This window comes from Marmota monax, unplaced genomic scaffold, assembly GCF_021218885.2.
Source record: "Marmota monax isolate L192 unplaced genomic scaffold, Marmota_monax_Labrador192_F-V1.1 WCK01_AAM20220418_F8-fsc00012, whole genome shotgun sequence".
Classification (NCBI taxonomy): Eukaryota; Metazoa; Chordata; class Mammalia; order Rodentia; family Sciuridae; genus Marmota; species Marmota monax.
In genome coordinates this window covers 19,071,339-19,094,497 of record NW_026695227.1, presented here as the reverse complement: position 1 = coordinate 19,094,497, position 23,159 = coordinate 19,071,339, and the positions used below count along the sequence as shown (strand labels likewise).

General features: G+C 36.9%; 1 protein-coding gene across 7 annotated transcripts in view; it reads right to left on the bottom strand.

Moving 5' to 3' along the window:
* Fgd4 (FYVE, RhoGEF and PH domain containing 4) overlaps positions 1 to 23,159 on the bottom strand; it is a 200,902-nt gene that overhangs the window by 30,183 nt on the left and 147,560 nt on the right. For all 7 annotated transcript variants that reach the window (XM_046435775.2, XM_058576344.1, XM_046435777.2 and 4 more), the window contains 5 exons: positions 11,744 to 11,833; positions 9,491 to 9,636; positions 8,891 to 9,047; positions 2,909 to 3,047; positions 238 to 296 (listed from right to left, as the gene is read on the bottom strand). In XM_046435775.2, coding sequence (XP_046291731.1) covers positions 238 to 296; positions 2,909 to 3,047; positions 8,891 to 9,047; positions 9,491 to 9,636; positions 11,744 to 11,833 — 591 coding nt within the window. The remainder of the gene's footprint in view (positions 1 to 237; positions 297 to 2,908; positions 3,048 to 8,890; positions 9,048 to 9,490; positions 9,637 to 11,743; positions 11,834 to 23,159) is intronic.

Here is a 23,159-nt window from a genome sequence, read left to right as displayed (position 1 = left end):
ATCATTTAGAAGGGATTGGGAGTGAATGTATTTTTTTTTTGTATAAAAATGTATCCGTAAATTGAAACCTGAGAGAATAGGGGAGAGGGTTACTCCAGGAAACATGAGACATTTTGCAAATGTTTTTTCTTGTTTACCTCTATCTGTTCACTTTGGTCCAAACCTACAGATAGTATTAGACTATGTTATGATAATTATCTAACCATAAAGTTCCTGTCTCCTCTAAAAACCACTTACCATTTTTCTTATTGCACTATTAGAATGGCTTGCTGCTGTAGATATAATTTCAAGTGATTCTAAATGGGAAAAAAAGAAAAGTAAATAAATATGTTTTGTCCTTCCTGGGCTACTATATAATTGAATAATTTACATACTTAAATAAGAAATCTGAGACCAAAAACACAATGAAAGTAGCAGCAATTTCCACTTACAAACTGTATACCTTCAAAACCTAATTTGTAAGCAGACTAACTGAACTCAAAGGGTACTTCCTTGTATAAAGTCATGTACGATGATGAGGCTCACAGGTATATTGAATTCATATAGACCATGAAAAGTCAATAAGCATTTACAGCATACACTAACTAGATTCAAAGTACTTTGTCAGGTGCTTTCATACACAGGTAGTCCTTCTATTTTTTGCTACAGTCTGAAAATATTACATGGAAAATTCCAGAAATCAAACAATAAGTTTTAAATAAGTTTTTTTACAGTGTACTATTATAATTGCTATATATTATTATTTTTTAATCTCTTTACTGTACCTAATTTATAAGCTAAATTTAAACATAGGTATGTAGGTATAAGGGGGAAAAACCCAGTACTGAACCCTATGTTTAAGACTGTGGTTTTAGGCCTCTGTGGAACATCTTGGAAGGTATCCCCTGCAGGTAAGAGAGGACTACTGTAATCAATTCTTATGTTATTAAAACAGCCTTGAACAGTAAATATATTTGCTCCATTTGGCAGATAAAAGAAATGAGGAAGAGTTGTGACTTGGCTAAGGTCACACAACTCTGAGGTTGAAGGCCAGATCTGAAACTGGGTCTTCTGACTCAAAGTTCTACAACATTTCGACAGAAAGTATTTTACTAGTTTCATAAGCAAATGAACCACTAAGCACAATAAAACTTTCTCTGTGAAAATGCACTCAGAATTCTAGTCTAGGTCTGATGAAAGGGAGTCTTCTAGAGTCAGTATTGTTTCTGGGGTGGGTGTTAGTGAGAACTCTCTGATATGGGACATCGTAGGAGCTCTGGGGCTGAGAATGAAGACCTGTGAATGCTGAGGGCTGCTGGATCAACCCCAGACTTTTCAATCCTAAGTCATGTTCTGTTCTCTTCCCTTCTTTTCTATCTTGTGAATGCTGGCCTGCTCTATTCTGTTACCGCAGCAACCCCCTCCCTTCTGGACTACATTTTCCGTCTTCTTTGCTCTGCTGAACAGAATGCACTTTTGTTAATTCCCTTTCCACTTTTAGGTCTAAAAGTCCTTCTTCTGTGATTTCCTTAGAATTTAATTGTAACTATTAATGCAAAGCCAAAACAAGTAATGAAATGCCCTACTATGTCCCACAACTTTCTTGCTTTTGACATGGGTATCTTAGGCAAAGACCATCTTTGAATATAGAAGACACTGCGTTTTATTTACATGTTTGAGAGTTCTTTACAGATTTGGGCAATTCTGTGTACCTGAGATAGGAACCAGGTTAGAGGGAGCCAAAGTAAGATGGAGTGGGGCCACTGCTCAAGATATGAGTTCCAGGAAGAGCAAGTGATTCCACCTCCAATCCACCACTGGCTCTGCTACTGGAACCCAGCACTTGAGCCAGATGGACAAAAAATGGGGGTGAGGCACAGTTCCTGGGGAGTACTGGGCTGGGAGAAGATGGTGAGCCAAAATCAAGCTAAACTACAAAAAGGGTAAATGGAAAGAGAAGTTTCACAGGTCACTTGGATGGTATGAGGAACATATAAGAGGCAGTTTATGTTCAAGAAAAGACTCAGGCTCCAGGGTCAAAGATGTTTTATGTTCCTCTTTTTTCATACCGTGGTCCCCTTATAATAGAGGGCAAGAAATTAGAAGAGGAAATTGTGGCAGTTAAGACTGTACATGAGTATCGTCAGTGCTTACTAAATATCAAGCCATTTTGATTCCTTAAATTTTCATCTCTTAACAGTTGAATGATTTTTAAAACTGTGCCAGAGGGCTAGGGATGTGCCTCAGTGATACAGCATGTGCTCAGCATGTGATTCGAAAGGCCTCAAGGTCAATCCCCTGCACAGAGGTACAAAATCACATACACAGAAACTGCACAAGAAACCTGAAGTATTAGCAGAATTTATGAATATTAAAAACAAAAGAAAAACCTTTCATTTTAATCTAATGAAAGAATCAAAAACAACTAAAAGAACTGGAATAAAGTTTTCTTGAGGAAAAAGTTAATAGACAATAAAAAGACCATTTCCCATTGTATCTAGGGTAGGTGAGGCCAACAGTGCTTAGGTTATTTTTACATATTAAATGCCATCTTGGTATTCTTGGTATGCATTGACCTATCTAATTAAACAGCAGCACTTGTAATTTCAAATGGCTGTGTTCTTCCTGTGAGATGGTAATTGTGTATTGCTATTCCGGATGTCTCTAAGACTATAGTTTTATATTTCACAGTTAGTGATTAAAGTGAATCCAGAGTGGTAAGTGTGATTTGCATTGCTTTAAACTTGTGATTTGGGCTCAAAACTGCCTTGCCTAATGGAGGCATTGATAATTTCCAGTGAGACTGTTTTCTGACAGCAATATTTGGCTACAGTAGCTAGCTGTGAGATGAATCTCACTTTGAAACAGGCTGCATGGCCACTTGATTATCTGATAATGGAGAAGAAAAAAAAAATTTTAAAGCATTTACTTTTTGCATCATTCCAGTCCGGGGAATCGGGGGGCAATTTCCTTAGGTAGTCCTTAAGGAGCATCTCATACCGAGGAATCCGCTGAACAGGTTCCAGCATGTGATGCTGCAAAGTTAAGCTCCCACAGATCTTCTGTTTCTGTTTTTAAAGAAACATTTAAAAATTAGGTTAGGCAATCTAAAAACTCACTATAATAACTTCCATCAACTATATTAAATATATTTAGGTTTTATTTTATTTGTGTGTGGTGCTGAGAATCAAACCCAGGGCCTTGTACTTGCTGGGCAAGTGTTCTACCAATGAACCACATCCAAAGTAGTCTCCTGGGTTGCTTTTAAAAATGCAGACACACAAACCCCCATCTATGAAATCAAAATTTCAGAGGGAAGAAGCTAGAGAAAATGCATTTTAAAACACTGCATATAAAGTCTAAGGCCCACTAATCTAGTGTAAGAACAGAAAGGGACAATAAAAAATCATGCAGAATTTTTTTTTTTTGATGCTGGGGATTGAACCCGAGGCCTTATGCGTGTGAGGCAAGCACTCAATTGACTGAGCTATATCCCCAGCACCCAGTCAAGCAGAATTTTAAGCCAGAAAATTCCAGATAGCTGGCAACCATTTCAATTAGTCACTACTAGGGTTTGTGAAGTCACATTATTAAATCATTCTACAGAGATTTTTCAAAAGATGCACCTGTATAATGAGATTCACTAACCACGAGTACATTAAATGTCTTTGGACTTAGCAGAAACTATTTCATAAATTTCATAATGAGGCTATCATAAATGGCATTTCCTTTGAAGAAAAAAAAAAAACCTCTAGGAGAATGACAAGATCTGGCATCTTGCTATCTGTTGGAACATTTTAATTTTTCATTAGGTCAAGGCATTCTTCATCATTAGAAACTAAACTCCATTTCTTAGGGCAAAATTAAGTCTATTTCACTTGCTTGCAATAGGTTGTTAACAAGAGAAGGAAAACATTCCACAAAGAAGAAACCCCCATTAAAAAACTGAACTACTACATGGTCAAGGCACTGCAGGATAAGAAAGCTATATTAGGCCCTGGTGTTTGCATTCAAAGCAAACAAGTAACTTCAAAGCCTCACAGGGAAGGGAGCATTTAGTGCAGGCTTTGGTGGGGAGGCAAGTGAGGAAGACTAGGGAGAAAATGCAAGGCAGCGGTACATGAAACATCTTCCTTCAGTAAAGGAGAGCAGTTGGGATTTTGTGGAAAATAAGCATGAGAAAATAGGGTATGAGGAAGAAAAGGCAATATGAGCTAATACTATCAGAAATTCTAGAGTTTAGATGAGCTTCATCTAATGCAGATTTTTGCACATGGGAGGGATTATCATTAGATCTGATTACCCTTCTTCAGAATGGCTTTACAGGGATGTGGGGAAACCAGCTTGGAAGTTGATGTTGTAGACAAGGAAGAAAGTTAATCAGGGCCCAAAATTGGCATGAAACCTGGTGGAGTAATAGCTTCCTTGTAAGATATTAATTTTACAAGTTTAATGATCTCATTTGATTTCCCCTAACAGATCTATATATCCATACCTTTATCTCTAGGAAAATATGAATGGTGCCAAAATTTTTACATGAAGAAACTGTAGCTCAGAGAAATTAGGAGAGTGTTCTAAGGTCAAACAGTTAAAAGCAGCAGACTAAACTATAAACGAGGCTTACTGCCAGTCTACTACTCTTTCCATTGTCATGCCATTTCTTCATATTTAGTGAAGACAGACACTGCAAAGGTAGAATTTAAAGTGTGATCAAACAACAGTAACTACCATCCTTAACTGAGTAATTACTATGCAACAAGCACTATGCGAAGCACCTTGAACGTACTATCTCAGAGGCAAATGAACACACATAGAAGGAGGAAAAATGACAGGTCACAGCTGAGGCCAAGCTCTGGTGAATAAGAGAACAGTTGTGTTGTCAAATCTAATCACCTGTCAGAATTATTATCTATTTTGTGCAAGGCATTAAAAAGTCAGATGGAAAGACATGCTTGGGAGCTAACTATAGAACATGTTGACTTTATTTATTTACTTATTAGTTCTAATAAGTTATACATGACAGTAGAAAGCTCTTCAATTCATTGTACACAAATGGGGCAGAATTTTTCACTCCTCTGGGTGTATGTGAAGCAGAGTCACACCATTCGTGCAATCATCCATGTATCTAGGGTAATGAATGATGTCTGACTCATTCCACTATCTTTCCTACCTCTTTGCCCCCTCCTCACCTCCTCTTTGCCCTATTTAAAGTTTTTGACAGGACCTTCATGTGGAATTGTACAAGCACACAGCACTCGGCCATTAGTAACTAGAGATTGGGGACAGAGGACTAGACTAAGGCATGTGGAAGTATGATGTCACTGAGAGTGTGAAGACAGACTGCAGAAGGCAAACCTTGGGCTCTGCTCACTTTTTAGTACTGCAAGAAGGGCTGGTAAACGATTCAAAGAAGCCAGTGTTCAGAGAGGTACATGAGTATTTAATCTTGAGAAAAGAGATGCTGATAAAGAGAGCAGAGGGGAAGCGGCAGGACTTCAGACCGAGTGAGGAGACTGGCAAAACCTCCCTATAAAAAGCAACTGCTGGGGTTGGGGGCTGTGGCTCAGTGGTAGAGTGCTTGCCTAGCACATGTAAGGCACTGGGTTTGATCCTCAGCACTGCATAAAAATAAATAAATAAAACAAAGGTATTATGCCTATCTACAACTAAAAAGGAAAAAAAAATTGAAAGAAAAAAAAAAGCAATTACCAAGCTGCAAAAAAATTGACAAACAACCATTTCAGCATTTTCAGAAGTTGCTCTAAGGCATACAACAATCTGGAAAGCATTTATGCCTTAACAACTGTTGAACTTTGAGAAAGAATAGTGAGAATCTATGGCATTTGAGCCCTGGGCTGCTCCTGTCCTTTCAACTCCATCCTGTGTTGCCAGGGTAGTAAGGCTGTGAGGACCAGCAGCTTCCCTGCTGATGCTTGGAAGTTTCAATATGGAGTGGTGCACAATGCACACGCCCAGCAGCATGCTCAGTAGAAGTGAGGATCTCTGGGGTGGAGGAGTAGAGGGTCCAGTGGCTCTACTAGCCAAAAGTAATAGCTGTGGATGGACTAATCACATTCATGGCTGAGACTGGAGACAGCCCAAGTCAGGATACTCACCTGACCACCCTGAGGCTTTGTACACATGGATACAAAGTTTTAAAGAGCCCAGTAGACTTGACAACTACCCAATCTTTAAATGGGTCCCCTTATTCACAGCCAGGCCCAAATGTTGAACACAACCTTTCTGGCTCCAGGTAACCAAACACCTCTGTCCAAGAGCTGTTTGTACCCTAACAAATATAGACATACGGGTAATCCCCAGAAAACCAGGCTCACAAATACAGACATGCCAACAAACAGCTTGAAGGCAGACATCAGGGACTGCATAGCAGAGGAGTAACAGGTTTCATCCATTTTGTGTAAGTTAGTTACCAAACAAAGAAGCAAACAAACAAAAAATAATGACAACCACTGTCAGTGGAGAAATCAAAACCCAGAGTTGATATGATTTTGGATTATCCGAAATATCCAATATCCAGAAAAAATATAGATGAAGAAAAAGTAAAGTGTGACCTATAAAAGAGACAAAATGGAAACTAACAAAAATGGTGTGAGTACCTTTAGAAGTTAATGTGGCAGACAGAGTCTTCAATGTATGTTCAAGGAAATGAAATGACGTTTGAAGAATTCAAGGAAAGTATGAAAAAAAAATGAATGTACAAATGACAATTTTCAAGGAGGATTCAGACATAATTAAAAAGAGAGAAGAACCAAATGGAAATTCTGGAGTTGAAAAGTACAATAACTAAAAGAGAAATTCACTATAAGCATTGGACAGCAGAATCTGAGATGACAAAACAATTAGGGAACTTGAAGAAAAACTAATAAAAATCATACAATCTGAAGAACAGAGAAGAAAAGATTAAAGATAAGTAAACACTTTCATAAACTTGTGGGATAACATCAAGAATAGCAGCATTTGTGTAACGGGATTAAAACAAAACAAAACAAAAAAAACTTAAAGAAATAATGGCCAAAAACTCCTAAAAATGATTTTTAAAATATTAATCTAGAAATGAAAGAAGATCAACCAGCTCAATACAAATACAAAAAGATCCCCACACAGATACATCCTATTCCAACTATTGAAAGCCAGCAACAAATAACAAATCTTGAAAGCAGGAAGAGAAAAATGATTAATCACACACAGGAAAGTACTGATAAAATTAATGACTGGTGGAGGAAAGAAAGCAGTGAGAGTGACCATGTTCAAAGTGCAGGGGGGAACCTATCAGTTAAGAATTCCATCACTCCTTGGAATACCCAAAGGACTTAAAATCAGCATACCACAGTGAGGCGGCCACATCAATGTTTAAGCAGTTCAATTCACAATAGCTAAACTATGGAAACAACCTAATGACCTTCAACAGATGAACGGATAAAGAAAATGTGGTATGTATACACAATGGAAATATTACTTAGCTATAAAGAAAAATAAAATTATGGCATTTGCTGATTAATGGATGGAACTAGAGACTATCATGCTAAATGAAATAAGCCAATCCCAAAAGACCAGAGGCTGCTCTGAATGCAGATGCTAATTCACAATAAGGGTGAGGGGATAGAAGTTCACTGGATTAGACAAAGGAGAATGAAGGGAAGGGAGAAGGGATGTGAATAGGAAAGATAGTAGAATGAAACAGACATAACTTTCCTGTGTTCCTATCTGAAAATATGACCAGTGAAACTCCACATCATGTACAACTACAAAAATGGGAAGCTATACTCCACAAATAATATGTCAATATATTCTATTGTCATGTATAACTAACAAGAACAAATTAAAATTTTTTTAAAAATTCGATTTTACAAAAACGAACAAACAAAAAGAATTTGGTATCTAGTAAAAGTATCATTCAAAAGTGAGGGGGGGGGAGAATATTCCTGGATAAAAATAATGACTGAAGATTTCATTGTTAGCTGATCTACCTTAAAGGAAACAATAGTCATTTTTATACTGAAAGAAAATTACTCCAGAAATGGCAAATACATGGTTGAATATAAATGTTTTATAAATATATTTTTATATCCTCCCTTAACTTTTTAATATACATAAAATTTTGTAAAACAATTATAAATTATAAAACATCACTATATTGTCAGATTTAAAACACACAAAAAATGTAATATATATAACACTAATAGCACAGCATGGAGAAAGAGCTGTATTAGAGCAAAGTGTCAGAGAATAATATGAAGTAGGCTGTGATAAATGCATATTATAATCCCAAGAGCAGTCACTGGAAAGTAACTAAGAGTAGTTTAAAAGTAAGGATTATTAAGATGGTGCCATTATTTATATAATACAACAGAAGGCAAAGAACTATAAAATCCCAATCCCAAGATCGTTATGTGATGGAGAAAATGCCTTTTCAACTTAACAACTCTTTCAAAGAGTAAGTTATTAACAATTTTGACTAGAATATCAAAAGAAAATTACTATGGAATTATTAAAATGTATTATCCAGATTTGGTAGAATAGAAGAAAATCAGTATAAAGTGACCTAAAAATATTATTGTTATTCCAAAAACTCAAGGTTCACAGCAATCATTGTTTATATTTATATTCCATCCAACATGTGAAGCTCTGAAACTCGCAAAGGGGAAATTCGCTCTGCAAATTTATGTGAACCCTAATGCAGTCAGTCTCTGGTCTCATAAACAAATGGAGAATTTAGCACTTAGTATGTGGCCTGTGCCCAACAGGTATATTAACTTCTTAGAGATATCTTCGCATAATTCAGTAGAATGGGTATCTCAGACAAATTTAGATCGGCAATCTTAGATCTAGAAGACCATATAAATTTGATAGAAAAATTAATTCGTAACTTTGAAGAAAACTGTCCTGTTACCTGAATTTCTTCAATCACCAATTTGAACTGGGGAACTCGTTCTGTCATGTTTTTGACCAATTCCATTGCATTATCAAATCCCTTCACATATTCTCCATACATCTTAAGGAATGGCGCCAATTTCTGAAGGATGTCTCCAATCCGAGGAGTGGTTTCCCTGGATCGAATAAAGAAATAAATCTTTAAAGTTTTCTGTAGAACAAGCCAATTCACAGACTGCAGATGAAGTCTTCACTTTCTACACACACTCTGTGCTTCCTCAGATCCATCTTGCTGTGAGACGGGTAGAGAATAAAGAAGCTCTTTTTCCAAGGCAGTTGAGGAATGCCATAGTAAAGAGAGATGCTATGGAATCTTTGAAGGTCCAGGTTACCCCTGATATCTTGTCTTTACTAGTCAAAAGACAGTTTGGAGCACAGAGATAAAATGCTTTTCAGATGTCGCTGAAAACGTACCACAACTTCTTAGTCTTCAATGTAAAAAGTTGGCACAATGTCTAGCTAGAGCTGTGTGTGGCATTTCTATTTGAACTGAAAAGCTGAACAATACAGCATATTATATGACTGCCTTAGACGTATCGTTTCTGTCTACTCCTCTTACCATTCTTGCATTCGTTTCTCCAGCTCTGGCAAGAGGAATTTACTATGGAAGGCATTTATTGATGAAATGTTAGAAAAGATTTTATTCACCATCTCTGCTGGAAATGAACCTCGGTTTGCTTCTTCCAATAGTTTGCAATAAAATACCTGAGTAAAAGAATAAAGCAAATATTACTTCACTCTGTGGGTTAACCAACTAGCACTGTGCTAGGCCTGTAGCAGGACCTTTATAGCATTTTATTGAATAAATGGAGAAGTTCATGATTCAAGAAGTCGATTGTTTGAAATGTAGTAAGGATATATACTCTGATTTGGAAGAACCACAAATAAGAATTAGGAAGCTTGATTTTTAACCTGCACGCGGCTCCTATCTGTGGGATGTTAATAATATACCTTTCTGTGCCAGAGAAAATCCAGTTGAGGTTAATAGGATTTACCCTTCCTACCTACAGCCAGAGTTAAGGGATGTGAAAGTACTTTACATGCACACAGTAACTGTGGCGTTTCATTTCCGTTTATGTTTTGAATGACTTCTCCAGCACTTATTACATATTGCCCTTTATTGAAATTGGTTGACTTATATCTTATTTTTCCTTATTAAAATTGATGTATCTTGGAAAGGGAGGATACAGGATTTAGTTCCCACAACAGAATAGGCCAATGAGTGAACAAAAGTTCATTTCAGTTCTCAAATGTTTATTTGCTTTTTAGTAAACAATAAAACATGAAAACTTAAAACACTGATGGGGTGTGTGTGTGTGTGTGTGTGTGGGATCTTCTATACAGAGTAACAAGTCCCTTAGAGACAATTAAGAAAAAAATAATAATAAGGAAAAAAGAACCACCTTGAGCCTTAGCTATTCTCCACTAGGTCTACTATACCTCTTCATTGCCATTCTGTTAAATGTAGGCAGAAGGAGATCTGTTCCTTCATAATGTCCAGATGGTTGTTAATGTTCTAAATTCACCTCCACTGCATTTTCTTGGGAGGCAAAAAGAACAAAATTATGTCCTTAGAGATACCAATAGGTAGGATACTATAATAATTAATACTAAGATTCTAAAAGGTCAGCAACTGTAGCTAAGTTAATTTGGCTTAAGATCAAGAAAGAAAAGAAAGAGAAAGAAAAAGAAAGAAAGAAAATTTGCAAAGAGGAAAAGACATATCTTTACTATGAGCACCTAAATGTTCCAAGGTCTATAATTCCTGCGCAAGGAAAACAAGTTGCTGAAAAGGCCCAAGCTCCTCATAAATTGATTTTGTTTTATGGTGAAATTTCTTAAAAAGTGAGTATTTGAGCTATACACTATTTTAAATAGTAGAGTATATTAACCTCACTATTTGAGATAGAGAAGTTCTAGTTGAGGTTTTATTTTATAATGAGGTCATATAAGCTGGCACCTCAAGGATCACTGCACCAGGCACATAGATCACTCTAGACAACAAGGATAAGGTGTGCCAGGACAGTCTGTTTCCATGAAATTCCAATTTTCCAGTGGCAGAAAGTGGGTTAATTCTTACAACTAACACTCAAACATGGTAGCTTTAACAAGAGGAATTTATTTGCAGACAATCTATTAAATGTCATGTCTTTTATAGCTAAAGTAGGATTATAATGCATTAGTTTCCAACAGTTACCTTATAATGCATTTAAAAACTTCCCCAATAATATATTTGAAATAATACAAGGCTCCCCCCCCATGATGAAATACAAAATGTGATTAAGTTGATCCACATATTCAGCAAATATTTGCTGGATGACTTTATGTCAGTTACTACTACAAGTATACAAGGTTGAACAATTAAACTCAAAATCCTATAACTGCACCAACTAAGATCACTCTCAGATTGGTTTCTGCTAAACAAAAACAATTCAAACACAATCACACATATTCATGTTAGCGTTATAACCACCAATATCTTATTTAGATTATAATAGTAATATGGCTCTCCAGTCAGGATCAGAGTAAAGATAAAAAACAAAACAAAAACAGGCTAATGTTTAACACTGTGGGACACAGATAAAGTCATTTTGTGATTTGCACAGAAAGAAACCTCTACTTTTGTGAATTATAAAATATCCATACCCAGTGAATTCACCAATAATGCTGAGAGTGCTAAAGATTTCCTTGAACAAATAGCTTTCACTGGCTAAAAACAAGCCCATTTGCAGTTTCTATAACACTTTAATTATTAGGTTTAAATGATGTACAATGCTGAGACATAAAATGATTCTGAAAGGGAAAACATTACCTGATCTAAGAGGTCTAGTCGGTTGACGTAAGCTCTCTCTGTAAGCAAAAGTTCATTGGCTATTTTGTGAAGTTTTTGTTCATTAGTTTCCTAAAAATAGAGCAGATAATCACACATCAGGAAATGAACCCTGGACAATATTTCTCAAGTAACACCTCTCCTCTAATGGTTTGATCAAAGCAGTTTGCTCAAGTTTCTCAGGTCCTCAATTCATGTCAGCCGACAAGACAGAAATGTCTATCTGTTCATCCAGACAGAATTGAACAAAATTAGAACCAAGCAAGCAATTAGGTTGGAACTACAGCTTCTTTAACTTCTGTAGCAGCAGTCAACACTACCATTTGCCTTCTCCTCGAAACATCTTTTCCTTTTCTTAGCACTACACTTAACTCATTTTCACCTACCTCTCAGGCTATTCTTTGGAAATTATTTCATCACTCTCCCTAATGTCTTGTCTAACTATTGACTCTATGCACAAAACATTTTGCCTTTAAAAAATACTTTAGGGGGCTGGGGCTGTAGCTCAGTGGCAGAGCACTTGCCTTGCACGTGTGAGGCACTGGGTTTAATCTTTAGCACCACATAAAAATAAACAAATAAAATAAAGGTATTCTGTCCATCAATTAAAAAAAATACTTTAGGAAAATTTCAATTATGTCTAGTAGTAAAGACAACAGTAGATGAACTGTATGTGTCCCTTGCTGAGATTTGTAGATATCAACTCATTGTTAATGTCTATGTTTCACCTGTGTCCTCCCTCACCTCATTCTACCCCATTATTATTTCTTTCCTTCCATCTCCCCATTTTTGTGGTATTGGGAATTGAAATCAGGGTCTTAAGCATAATAGGCTAGTACTCTACCAGCTGCAACACCAGACTTTTTTTTTTATTTTAAGACAGGGTCTCCCTAAGTTCCTAAGGCTGGCCTTGAACTTGTGATCCTCCTGTTTCAGCCTCTCAAGTAGCTCAGATTATAGGCATGTGTCACTATATGCAGCTCCACCTACATTGTTTTCAACTAAATTCCACTTTATTATTTCCTCAGTATGTTTGTACTTAACCCTCAGATATATTTGTACAAGCTTGTTTCATAATTATAGGGACATTTTTTCCCAATCAACAATGATGGTATTTTGCCCTAAATTTACTGAGTTCATCAATTGAGGAATTTACTGAGTTGACTAATTGAGGAAATGATGACTATATAGTTCTTATTTCAATTTTTTGAGACCACAGATTATTTACACATTATAAAGACTTCACATAAAAACACCTTATTCCAATGCTTCTGTAATAAGCAACATAATTTTGCACATTGGAATGAATATTACACCGAGTGCATAAAGTACAGGGCCTCCAACATGCTAGGCAAGCATTCTACCACTGAGCTACCTTCTCAGACCTATAGAAATATTTCTATCTGCTCCTGTGTTTACTACAATGCCTCCCTGAAAACACTGACATTCAATAAAATATTGCTGGGTGAGTGAAGGAGTACTAGCCACACATATTAACCACTTTGTCCATCTATTTATTAGTACTTTGATGCCATGTCAAACTCATTTTTTTTTTTTTTTTTGGAGAACCTCTCCCTCACTACCAAACCCCAAAGTTTCCCATTCTGGTAATGGTACTATCCCTTTTCAGTTATCTGGCTTCGGAAGCTTGAATTACTTTATTTTTGGATCCCTCCCATGGAATTAGACAGCTACCAAGTCCTACTCAGGATATGTCTCCAGCATTTACCCTTTAAGTTTTCATCATTGCCACCCTGTTTTGCACATATCATGTTATGCCCAGACCAATCAAGTTTCCAAATGATCTAATTCCAAAATTTGTTTCCTTACCGGCCCCCACCCTGTATATGGCTATATGAGTAATTGGTCTAAAGCTTTGCTTTGCACACATAATCCTACTTCCCATAGAAACAAAAGCTATCAGTATCCTTCCTCTGACTCAAAAAATAAAATCCACACTTTATGTACCATTTAGGGTAATTTAAACCTCTACTTACTTCCTGAAACTCATTTCTCACTCTATATTTAAAGGCCTTTTTCCCTCCAAACATATCAACTGAAGACATTTCATCATTATTCAAGCATGTCTCTGGCCATCTCTGCACCTTTCTTCTTTCCATCCTCTCTGCCTGGCACGCGCTCTTACTGTATGTCTCTACAGTCTAAGACTGACTTTTCCTTTGACAGTCAGCTGAATTTCTATTCCTTCAACTATTCAAAGCCCTCAGTCTTTGTCTTATTACAATGCACTATATTTTTTTAAATGCATTTTTTTTAGTTGTAGATAAACACAATACCTTTATTTATTTTTGTGGTGCTGAGGATCTAACCCAGTACCACACATGTGCAAGGCAAGCGCTCCACCACTGAGCCACAACCCCAGCCCTGCACTGTATATTTTATACTTGAGTCATATTACATTGAGGAATTTCTACCTAGAACTTTGCTGATATACCATTTTGCTCCAGGAGTATAATAAGGGTTTAGGAAAAAATAGTAGCAAAGTAAACCAAAGTATGTTTTAAGCCAGTGGAGTCTCATTTGCATATAGATGCTACACTTCATTTTATTGTTATTATTATTATTATTATTATTATTTTGAGATGTGTTTTCATCCTGTTGCTCAGACTGTCCTCAAACTCACAATCCTCTTGCCTCACCCTCCTGTGCAGTGGGAGCACTGGCACATGCCACCATGCCTGGCTAGATTCTACATTGTAAACTGTGGATAAAATGCTGTTAAGTTCTATGAATGCTTCTCTGTGCAACACATGAGATCTACTTTATGTTCTATGTGTGATATTAATTATAATGTGAAAAGCTATGTTGCTCATTACAGAAGCATCAGAATGAAGCATTTTTATGTGAAATCTTTATTAAAATGTGTAAATAATCTGTGGACTCAAAAAATTGAAATAAGAACTATGTAGTCATCATCTCCTCAGTTAGTCAAGATTTTAATTTAACTTAACAAATTCAAGGCCAAGTACTAATATTATTAGTTGACTGCCTGGCATCCTCTCCCACCCCGTGCTCCCCAATTTCTAAACGGTATCCACATTTGGTTAGATAAACCCTACTGCTGTAATAGTAATTTCTTTTGAGGAAACAGACCTCATTCTCAGGTCAAAAGGAAGACCTTGAATGATTTTAAAAAAATCAGTACAATGAGTAGTTCAGGAGGCAATGAGACAGGATGAAATATATATATATATATTGAGGACTCTGGCAACAGGAGCTCCCAATTCTTATGGAAAATCAGAGGAAAAGAGATTTCTTTGGAAATCTACCACATGAATAAGGGTTCCTGGAGTTCAATCCATGCACAGCCATCCTATAACCACAGGGACAAAGCCAATGAAGCTTGTCATTGTTCAGACCTGGCTAAATGTTATGTATGATTTAGAAGTATCCCAGCTTATATAGAAAACTTAAATACTATGATATGTGATATATTTAATTGTACACACATACATACATACACTCAGTAGATTCCAGGAAACTGAAAAACTCTCAAGCAACTCCTCTTTCAAGGAGAAAGAAAATAAAATTTAAATACTTAATAAAACTAAGGTGACTTCTGAACCTGTAATAAGTGACACAAATACAAAATATACATGAGAAATATCAATATTTCTGAGGAAGAAATAGAAAATAACACAATCCTTTACACAAGAACACTTGCCTGCACTGATATGACCAATCCTTCTGTTTTTTAAAGTCATATCCACTAAGGCATAATTTACAAATAATAAAATTCACCCTTTGTGGTGTATTTTTCTAGGAGGTTTAGAAAATGCATTAAATCATGTAACCACTACTACAATTAAAATGCAGAACATTTCCATGGTGACCAACCTTCTCTCCATTTCCAGATTCCCATACCAGCTCCTGGTAACCACTGATCTGTTCTTTCCCCAAAAGTCATGTAGATGGAATCACAATAAATGAGCTTTTTGCATCTTGTTTCTCATTTCGTGAGATGCATTTGAGATATCTCCATTTGTTTTTTAATGTCAATAGTTTGATCCCTCATTTTATTCTAATAATGATGATGAGTTTTCCTGACTCACACACAGTCTTTTATATGGTCTACTTCTAGTCTGTCCTTATCTTTTAAAAAAGCAGGCCAGCAGAATTTGTGCCATCATAAAATATTTTTCATAAGACAGAAATTGTGTCATGTGTTACTGCTATGCAATGAAGTCACCCTGGAGGTTTTCCACAGACCTACAGGATCTTAAATATGATGTTTATAAGAAACAATCTTTTGCTGACTTCAAGGCATATGTTAGCTGAACTTGGCAAATTGTGAATATTCTGGTCAAATTTTGCAAAATCCAAGAGGGATGTCAGCAGTTATTAGCAAAAGCTGTGCTCCTTCCATACAGATGGTCTTCTGTACATCAGTTCCCTGACCTTGCTAAAGCCAACACAAACATAAGCAAAAGTAAGCTTGCTGACATACGGTTTAATCACTCACCTACATATAGGTTTGCAGAAAAGTTATTAGGAATTTTGTGGTGAGAAAATCATGGACTCATGGATGCTTGCTCTAAGTTAATTAAAAAAATATATATCACCATAATAACAGTTAGCACTTATTCACTGATGGCTTGTTATGTGCCCAACACTGTTGTAAGGATTTCACATCAACTGACTATTCTTTATAACTCTATAAATTAGGTACCCGTTTTTTAAAAGTTCTATTTTTCATCAACACACACACACAACAAAATGAAATCCTGATCTGAAGGAAGTCAGGTAATTTACCCAAAGTCACACAGTTACAAAGTGACTGTATTAGATTCCTATCATATTGGAGAGTCCACAACTTTAAGTAACTATTCAGTACACAGTTTGACTCTCATCTTTCTTTGCAACAAAAAATAAGATTGTGGTGTATGCCTGAGAAGACAGACTGACAAAATACAAACTATATGCTTATAAAATCCACCTAAAAATGGAATGTGGTACCTATTATTCATTTTGATTTATATATTATTTTCCAGCACAAATTCTGTTTAAAGCAAACTTTTCATCATTTTAGTAACCAGGTGTGTAAAATTCAGCCACTTTAATGGAAAAAATAATGGCTTCCAACTTTAACAAATTCATTTACTGAAACACATCTGAATACCTTTGTGGGAAAATATAATTTAGCCACATGCATGGGGCTCTGTGACATTATGATACACATTTTTGGTTTGCACCATAGTTCCTGGCTCTGAACTCCTTCCCCAAAGCAGACCACAAATACTAGAATGTTACTTCCCCAATGTGGATCACAGAAAAATCTAATCTTCTTCCACCTTTCTGTCCTGGAGCTGGTCATAAAGAAATTCTGATTTATCAGAGGTCATAAGACCCTCACCTTCTGGAGGGCTCCCATCCCACACCCTGGAGAAAAGAATCCTGTAGAGAGAGACCAAGAAGAATCTGAATAGACAGGCCTTGGTGGGTTTCCCCATCCAGTCTATGAGCAATCATACCTGTGCCATGAAGTCTCCATGGAAAACTACTGAATCACTAAATGCCCAGAGAAGGCATGAAAGCTCCATGCCTCTTCTCCCATACCTTGTCCTATCCATCTCTTCATCTGTATCCTTTGTAATAAACTGATAATCCAAAGTGTTTCCTTAGTCCTGTGAGCTGCTCAAGCAAATTAATTGAACCCAAGGAGGGGGTTGGGGGAACCATGATTTATAGCCTGTCCATCAGAAGCACAGTGACACAACCTGGGGACTCTAAGTGGCATCTGAAGGGTGTGGTGAGTCTTGGGGACGAATCCTCAACCTGTGGGATCTGACAATACCTCTAGGTAGACAGTCTCAGAAAAGGGTTAACTTTGAGGATACCTAGCTGGTGTCCCTGTTGCAGAACTGATTGTTTGCTTTGATAGGAAGAAATCCATGTACATTTTGGGATCACAGAAGTGATCTGTGTATAATGTATAATTGAGTTCAGTTGGTTTTTCATTTTATATCATCAGGCTGTATTAGACTTATGTTTAAATAATAAAATAGTTTTAAAAGTGTTGATACATTAGGGCTCTAGCCTGCAATGTTTTCAAAATAGGAAAGTTAAATAAGTAAATATTGTTACTTAATACTTGCCACTTCAAAATAATATAACCCCTACTTTGTCCTCAGGCACTTTATTAAGAAGTCATTTATTCTGGTGATCCTTTAGGAAACAGTAATGGTTATACAATATTGATTTAATCAACAACTCACTTTCTTCTGTTAAAATCTAAACAACAGCCTTGACATTTCAAAACAATTTAAATAAACAGCATTAGGAAACATCTTGCTTTTAATACCCCTTCTTTAAACTAAAGGGATTTTTTTTTTCAAATACATATTATATACTGAAAGCCAATTCCCAGGGTATTGCATCAAAACAAAAATACATTATATCTAAACTGCCAGACTTGAAAAAGACACACTCCTCCTACAATAATAGAATACACAGTTACTTTTCTCTTCCTGCCTGATGCCTCCCCAGGCTGTTTCTGGGGGGGCTGTGCCTCGGGACCCTCTGGGAGAGCCTGCTCCTTTCCTGGGCTAGGATCAGCCTTGGCTGTTAGTCACTGTGCTCTCTGACTCATGAATGTACTTCAGTCTCAGTTCTGCCTCCTCATTTGCAGATGTCACCAACTCCTGCAGCTCTTTTCAGACCTTCTGGCATGACTCTCCCATATGGCAGGAGGCAGGACAAAGAACCCCCGCTGCAGCTCTCAGAGTTCATTAACCGGGTAGGCAGAAAATGCTTGTGTAGAGCCAGCAATTCATTCTTCAAAATCTTGGTGCCATCCACCCTGCCACATGCCTCCAACTACCAAGAGGGGGAGTAGACACAACGCCCATATGCAATTCGTTTCCTAATGGATGCTGTAAGGGCAAAATCTTTACTTATTCTAAAGTGAATCGGATATGGACACTATGCTTTACAATTCTTCAAAACATGTCCTTATATGCAATTTCTTTTTTAATTTGTTTTACTTAGTTACACATGACAGTATAATGATCTTGACATATCATACATTTGAATCAGATGGGATATTATTTCTCATTTTTCTGAGTGTACAGGTTGCAGAATTACATTTAAGCAGGAAGAGTAATTTTTTTTCTAAAAACATTTACTCAAAACTTCTACAAGTTCTTGCAGCTTTCCCCATATGCCAAATAAGGGTTAGATTTAAGACATGCATGTAAATGATCTATGTAAATTTTCAGGTTTCAATAAAATCAGATGAAATTTTTCTCAATTCTGTCCAAATCTGCTGCCAGTTAATTATATTCTCTCCTATAAGGAGGTAAGAAAAGTGTGACTTTATACAGATATATGCACTTCGGTATCCCCTGAAGCCCATTCTCACATAAAAATTTGAGATAATTTAGGGACTAAACATTTGTTTTTGTAGCACAATTCATGGATGCATCAAAATTAAATGTGTCATTTTAAATGCCTTCTCAAAGTCTTCAGAGAGGCTCCAGGTGATAATTTAAAATGAGATTGCAATATTTAATGCCTCATAATTGGCCTATCATCTGAAAAAAACATCTTAAAATTTGATTTTTGTTGGGTAACTTCATTCTATAATATTCCAAAATTCTACAGATTCTTTCTTACTAAACAAAGGACCAGAGAAATCAAGGGGAGCTATCACAAAAGTGAGAAAGTGACAATTGTTTACATAATTGTATACACAATTCTAGGTGCTTCACATGAATTTTTTCATATAACCTTCATAATATTCCCGATTCACAGGACTTATCCCTCTTGTGTCCCACAGAGGGGGTGCCTCAGTTTTGAAAAAGAACAGAGAGGTGCTGAGATATTCAGTATGCAGAATATGTTGAATTCTGGATCTATTCTATGACATCTCTGAGTCCACTCATCTTGACTCATAGGTACAGAAACAGGAATTCATGTGTATTTAACAAATACATAGCTCTTACAAAGCACCAAGGCACTGTTCTAAGGTTTTTACTACTTTTACAAACTCAATGCCTCACAGCTGCACTGGAGCATAGATGTATAATCTCCACTTTATAGATGAGAAAATTGAGACTCAGAGAAGTTTAAATAACCTCTCTCTCATATGGCAGGAGGAAGGACAAAGATCCCAGAGCCAGTATGTAGCTGAGCTGGGATTCAAACCTAGAGTCTGCCACTAGTTCATGGTACAGGATTCCCTTTTCTGTTTGTTCTTAAAGCCACAGACAACTGCTCTGTTTGTAAGATCTTACCTTTCCATTTCTTACATAACCACACTAAACTGGATCTTTCTGCTCATGTCCTCCAAGCACTAGATCTTTCCAAATTCTGCTTCATTTCCACATTCTGTTCAACCCCACACCTCCTGGACCCTGCTTGACTTGCTGATCTTGATTAACTCCTACCCACCCCACCCCACCTCATTTGTTTTTACCTTCTTGAATTTCATGCCACTCAGCAAGGCTGGGGACATTACCAACTGACCCCACTATCTTTGGCCATGGCCCTCAGAGTCACGGTCACAAGTTACCACTAACTAAAAAAGAAGCTAACCACTTTCTCCACTGTGGGACAGCTCCATGCCCTTTCAGAATATCCTGCTGGCCTCTGCAGGGCACTTCCCCACAGGATACATCAAGACCCAAGCTTAGAGTAACCTCTAAGCTGTGGCCCCTTAGAACCTCACCCAGTGAATCCCAGACTCTCCTCAAGACTTTCTTACTAAGAACACTGAGTTCACCTTGAGCCATGCTTCAAACCTTGGCTTTATCTTTGAGTTCTCCCTTTCCACTGACCTTATGATGGAAAAGTTATGCTTGATGGTGGTTAAGTACACATGAACTTTTTTCTTTGTATTCACGGCAGTGCCTTCCTTGCCCATAGTATATACGCAACATAAATTCACTCAGTTTAATTCAGTTATCCATGTTCACTGAGTTAGTTAGCCATAAAATCCCACTGAAGACCCAGTCTCCAGGTTAACTCTTAATTTCAATTCTAAGTGTAGACTATGCTCTTTCCCTTAAAGCTCACCAACACATCTGTACCCCTGACATCCCACAAGCTCTGTGAAACACTATCATCCCTTTACCTTGTGGACAATCCTCATGTTCTTTTCCCATTGTGCCTGTGCTCTATGCATTTTCTATTCTTGCACGCTTTACTTTAGTACTATTAAGCACACCAATATATACATCATCTTAAATTCTCCTGTTTCTTGGGCTCCATGTGCTTGATTAATATCTCCAGATGAATGTCTTGCAGGTGTCATAAAGCTCCATGGCACAAACCTAACCCAATTAGCAACTGTACTCCATCCTCTCGTCCTCAATGCCATTCATTACTTTCCTTCCTGTTGGCCATCTCAACCACGTCATCAACACAATAGAAAATCATGGCCTTGAGAATTATGCTAAAGTGGCAGGTGTGAGGTCAGCTGGTTGGTTAAGTGATGGAGCAGGGATTTGAACTCAGGCTTTTAAATTCCAAAGTCTGCATACTTAAATAATAAAACACATTTCCAGAATATTCTAGCTTCATAGTAGAATCTTCACCTAGACTTCTCAGAAGACCCTCAAATTCACTGTCAAAATCTACATTTTTTTCTCCACAAATGTATGTATCATTCACCTTCTTGTAGCTCAATGAATGGTCTTTGTTTCTAACCCTTGCTTTGTCACCCTCTGCTCTTGCACCTGGACTAGTGCAGTTGCTTCCTAACCATGTACCCTTCTCCATCTGCTTTTCATTTTGTCTGACTCATTTTTCTAAAACCCACAGATGTGTCAGCATTGCCACTTCCATGCTTTAATTGTCTTTGCAGCCAGATAACATTCAGCTTATGGAAAATTTGAATTAACATGGGAAAATACCTAAGTTTAATCCAACAAAACAGGATACAGAGTGGACATACATTATGCTATTGAATATGTTTTTAAACCATAGCTCAGAAAAATAAGCTGGAATGTTAAAATCCAAGTAGTACTCCCTGGGTAATAGAATCATGGGTGGTTTTTGTATTTAATGTGCTTTGCGCTACATTTTCTTGTTTTCTAGTGAGCACTATCAAGTCTTTAGTAAGGTTTTCAAAAAATCTTTTCAAAAAAAGTTTGTTTTCAAGTGGGGGCGAGGGGGAGCCCTACTTATCAAGCATACTAAGCCTACTGAAATTTGTCCTTTTCTTAAGCCTGGCTCTGTTCAGACATGGGTGCTTGCTTGTAGTCCCAGCTACTTGGGAGGCTGAGGCAGAAGCATTACTTGAGCTCAGGGTTTTGAGACTACCTTGGGCAAAACAGCGAGGCCCCAACTCAAAACAAAGGAAAATAAATAAGCCTAGCTCTCTACTCCACTTTTTCTCTAACCCTTGTGTGGCCTCACTGTGAGGCCAGACATATTTCCTGAAGCATGGCCTCTTGCTCCTGCTCACTGCTCCTACTTCCACTCACCCCAACCCACTTTGTACATGACCACACAGCAATCTCCCACTCCCAACTAGCATTCTTTGAACATAACTGTCTCACTTGTTTCCAAATCAGCAAGTAATTTTAAGAGTTACAATTAAACCTAGTAGAAATGGAAGGAAAAAGAGGAAAAGTAAATTAACTTGGATTATAGCACTGCTTTTTGTTTTATTTTGATACAGGTATCACTAAGTTCTCAGGGCGTTGCTAAGTTGCTGAGCTGGTTTTGAACTTGTTATCCTCCTGCCTCACCCTCTTGACTACCTGGGATTAGAGGCATGCGGCCTGGCTAATTGCTTTTCATTTATTCAAAACTTACTATGGAATGTGATCTTGCCATTCCTTTCTCTATTAAATGACTATTTTCTTAATTCTTATTTTAGTATGTTTAATAGGTATAACCTCTCCAGTCATATATAAAAATGTAAAATTGTAAAAGTAAGTAAAATTGTAATTTAAAAATCAGAAATAACAAGAAAGGGAGGCTGGGGTTGTGGCTCAGGGGTAGAGCGCTCGCCTGGCGCATGTGAGGCCCTGGGTTCGATCCTCAGCACCACATAAAAATAAATAAATAAAATAAAGTTACTGTGTCCAACTACCACTTAAAAAAAAAAAAAAGAACCAGGAAGTACATTTAAATTTGTTTCCTAAAATAACATTTCAATTAATCTCTACACTATGGATTCTTCCTTTTTCATCTATCAGCCACTTTATTAAACAATTTGTCATTTTGGCCAAATAACCATTTTTTAATCTGCCTGTTATATTCTTGATAAAACTATTGGTTTTTATAATTTATTAATTTGAGCTTATGTTGTCAATAACAGAGATGTATTAAACTTTCATCTTAAAAAGTATAATTCTACACATTTATATCTGTTTTTCATATAAAGCTAAGTATGTATCTAGCATATAAAATATTTATATCTATAAAT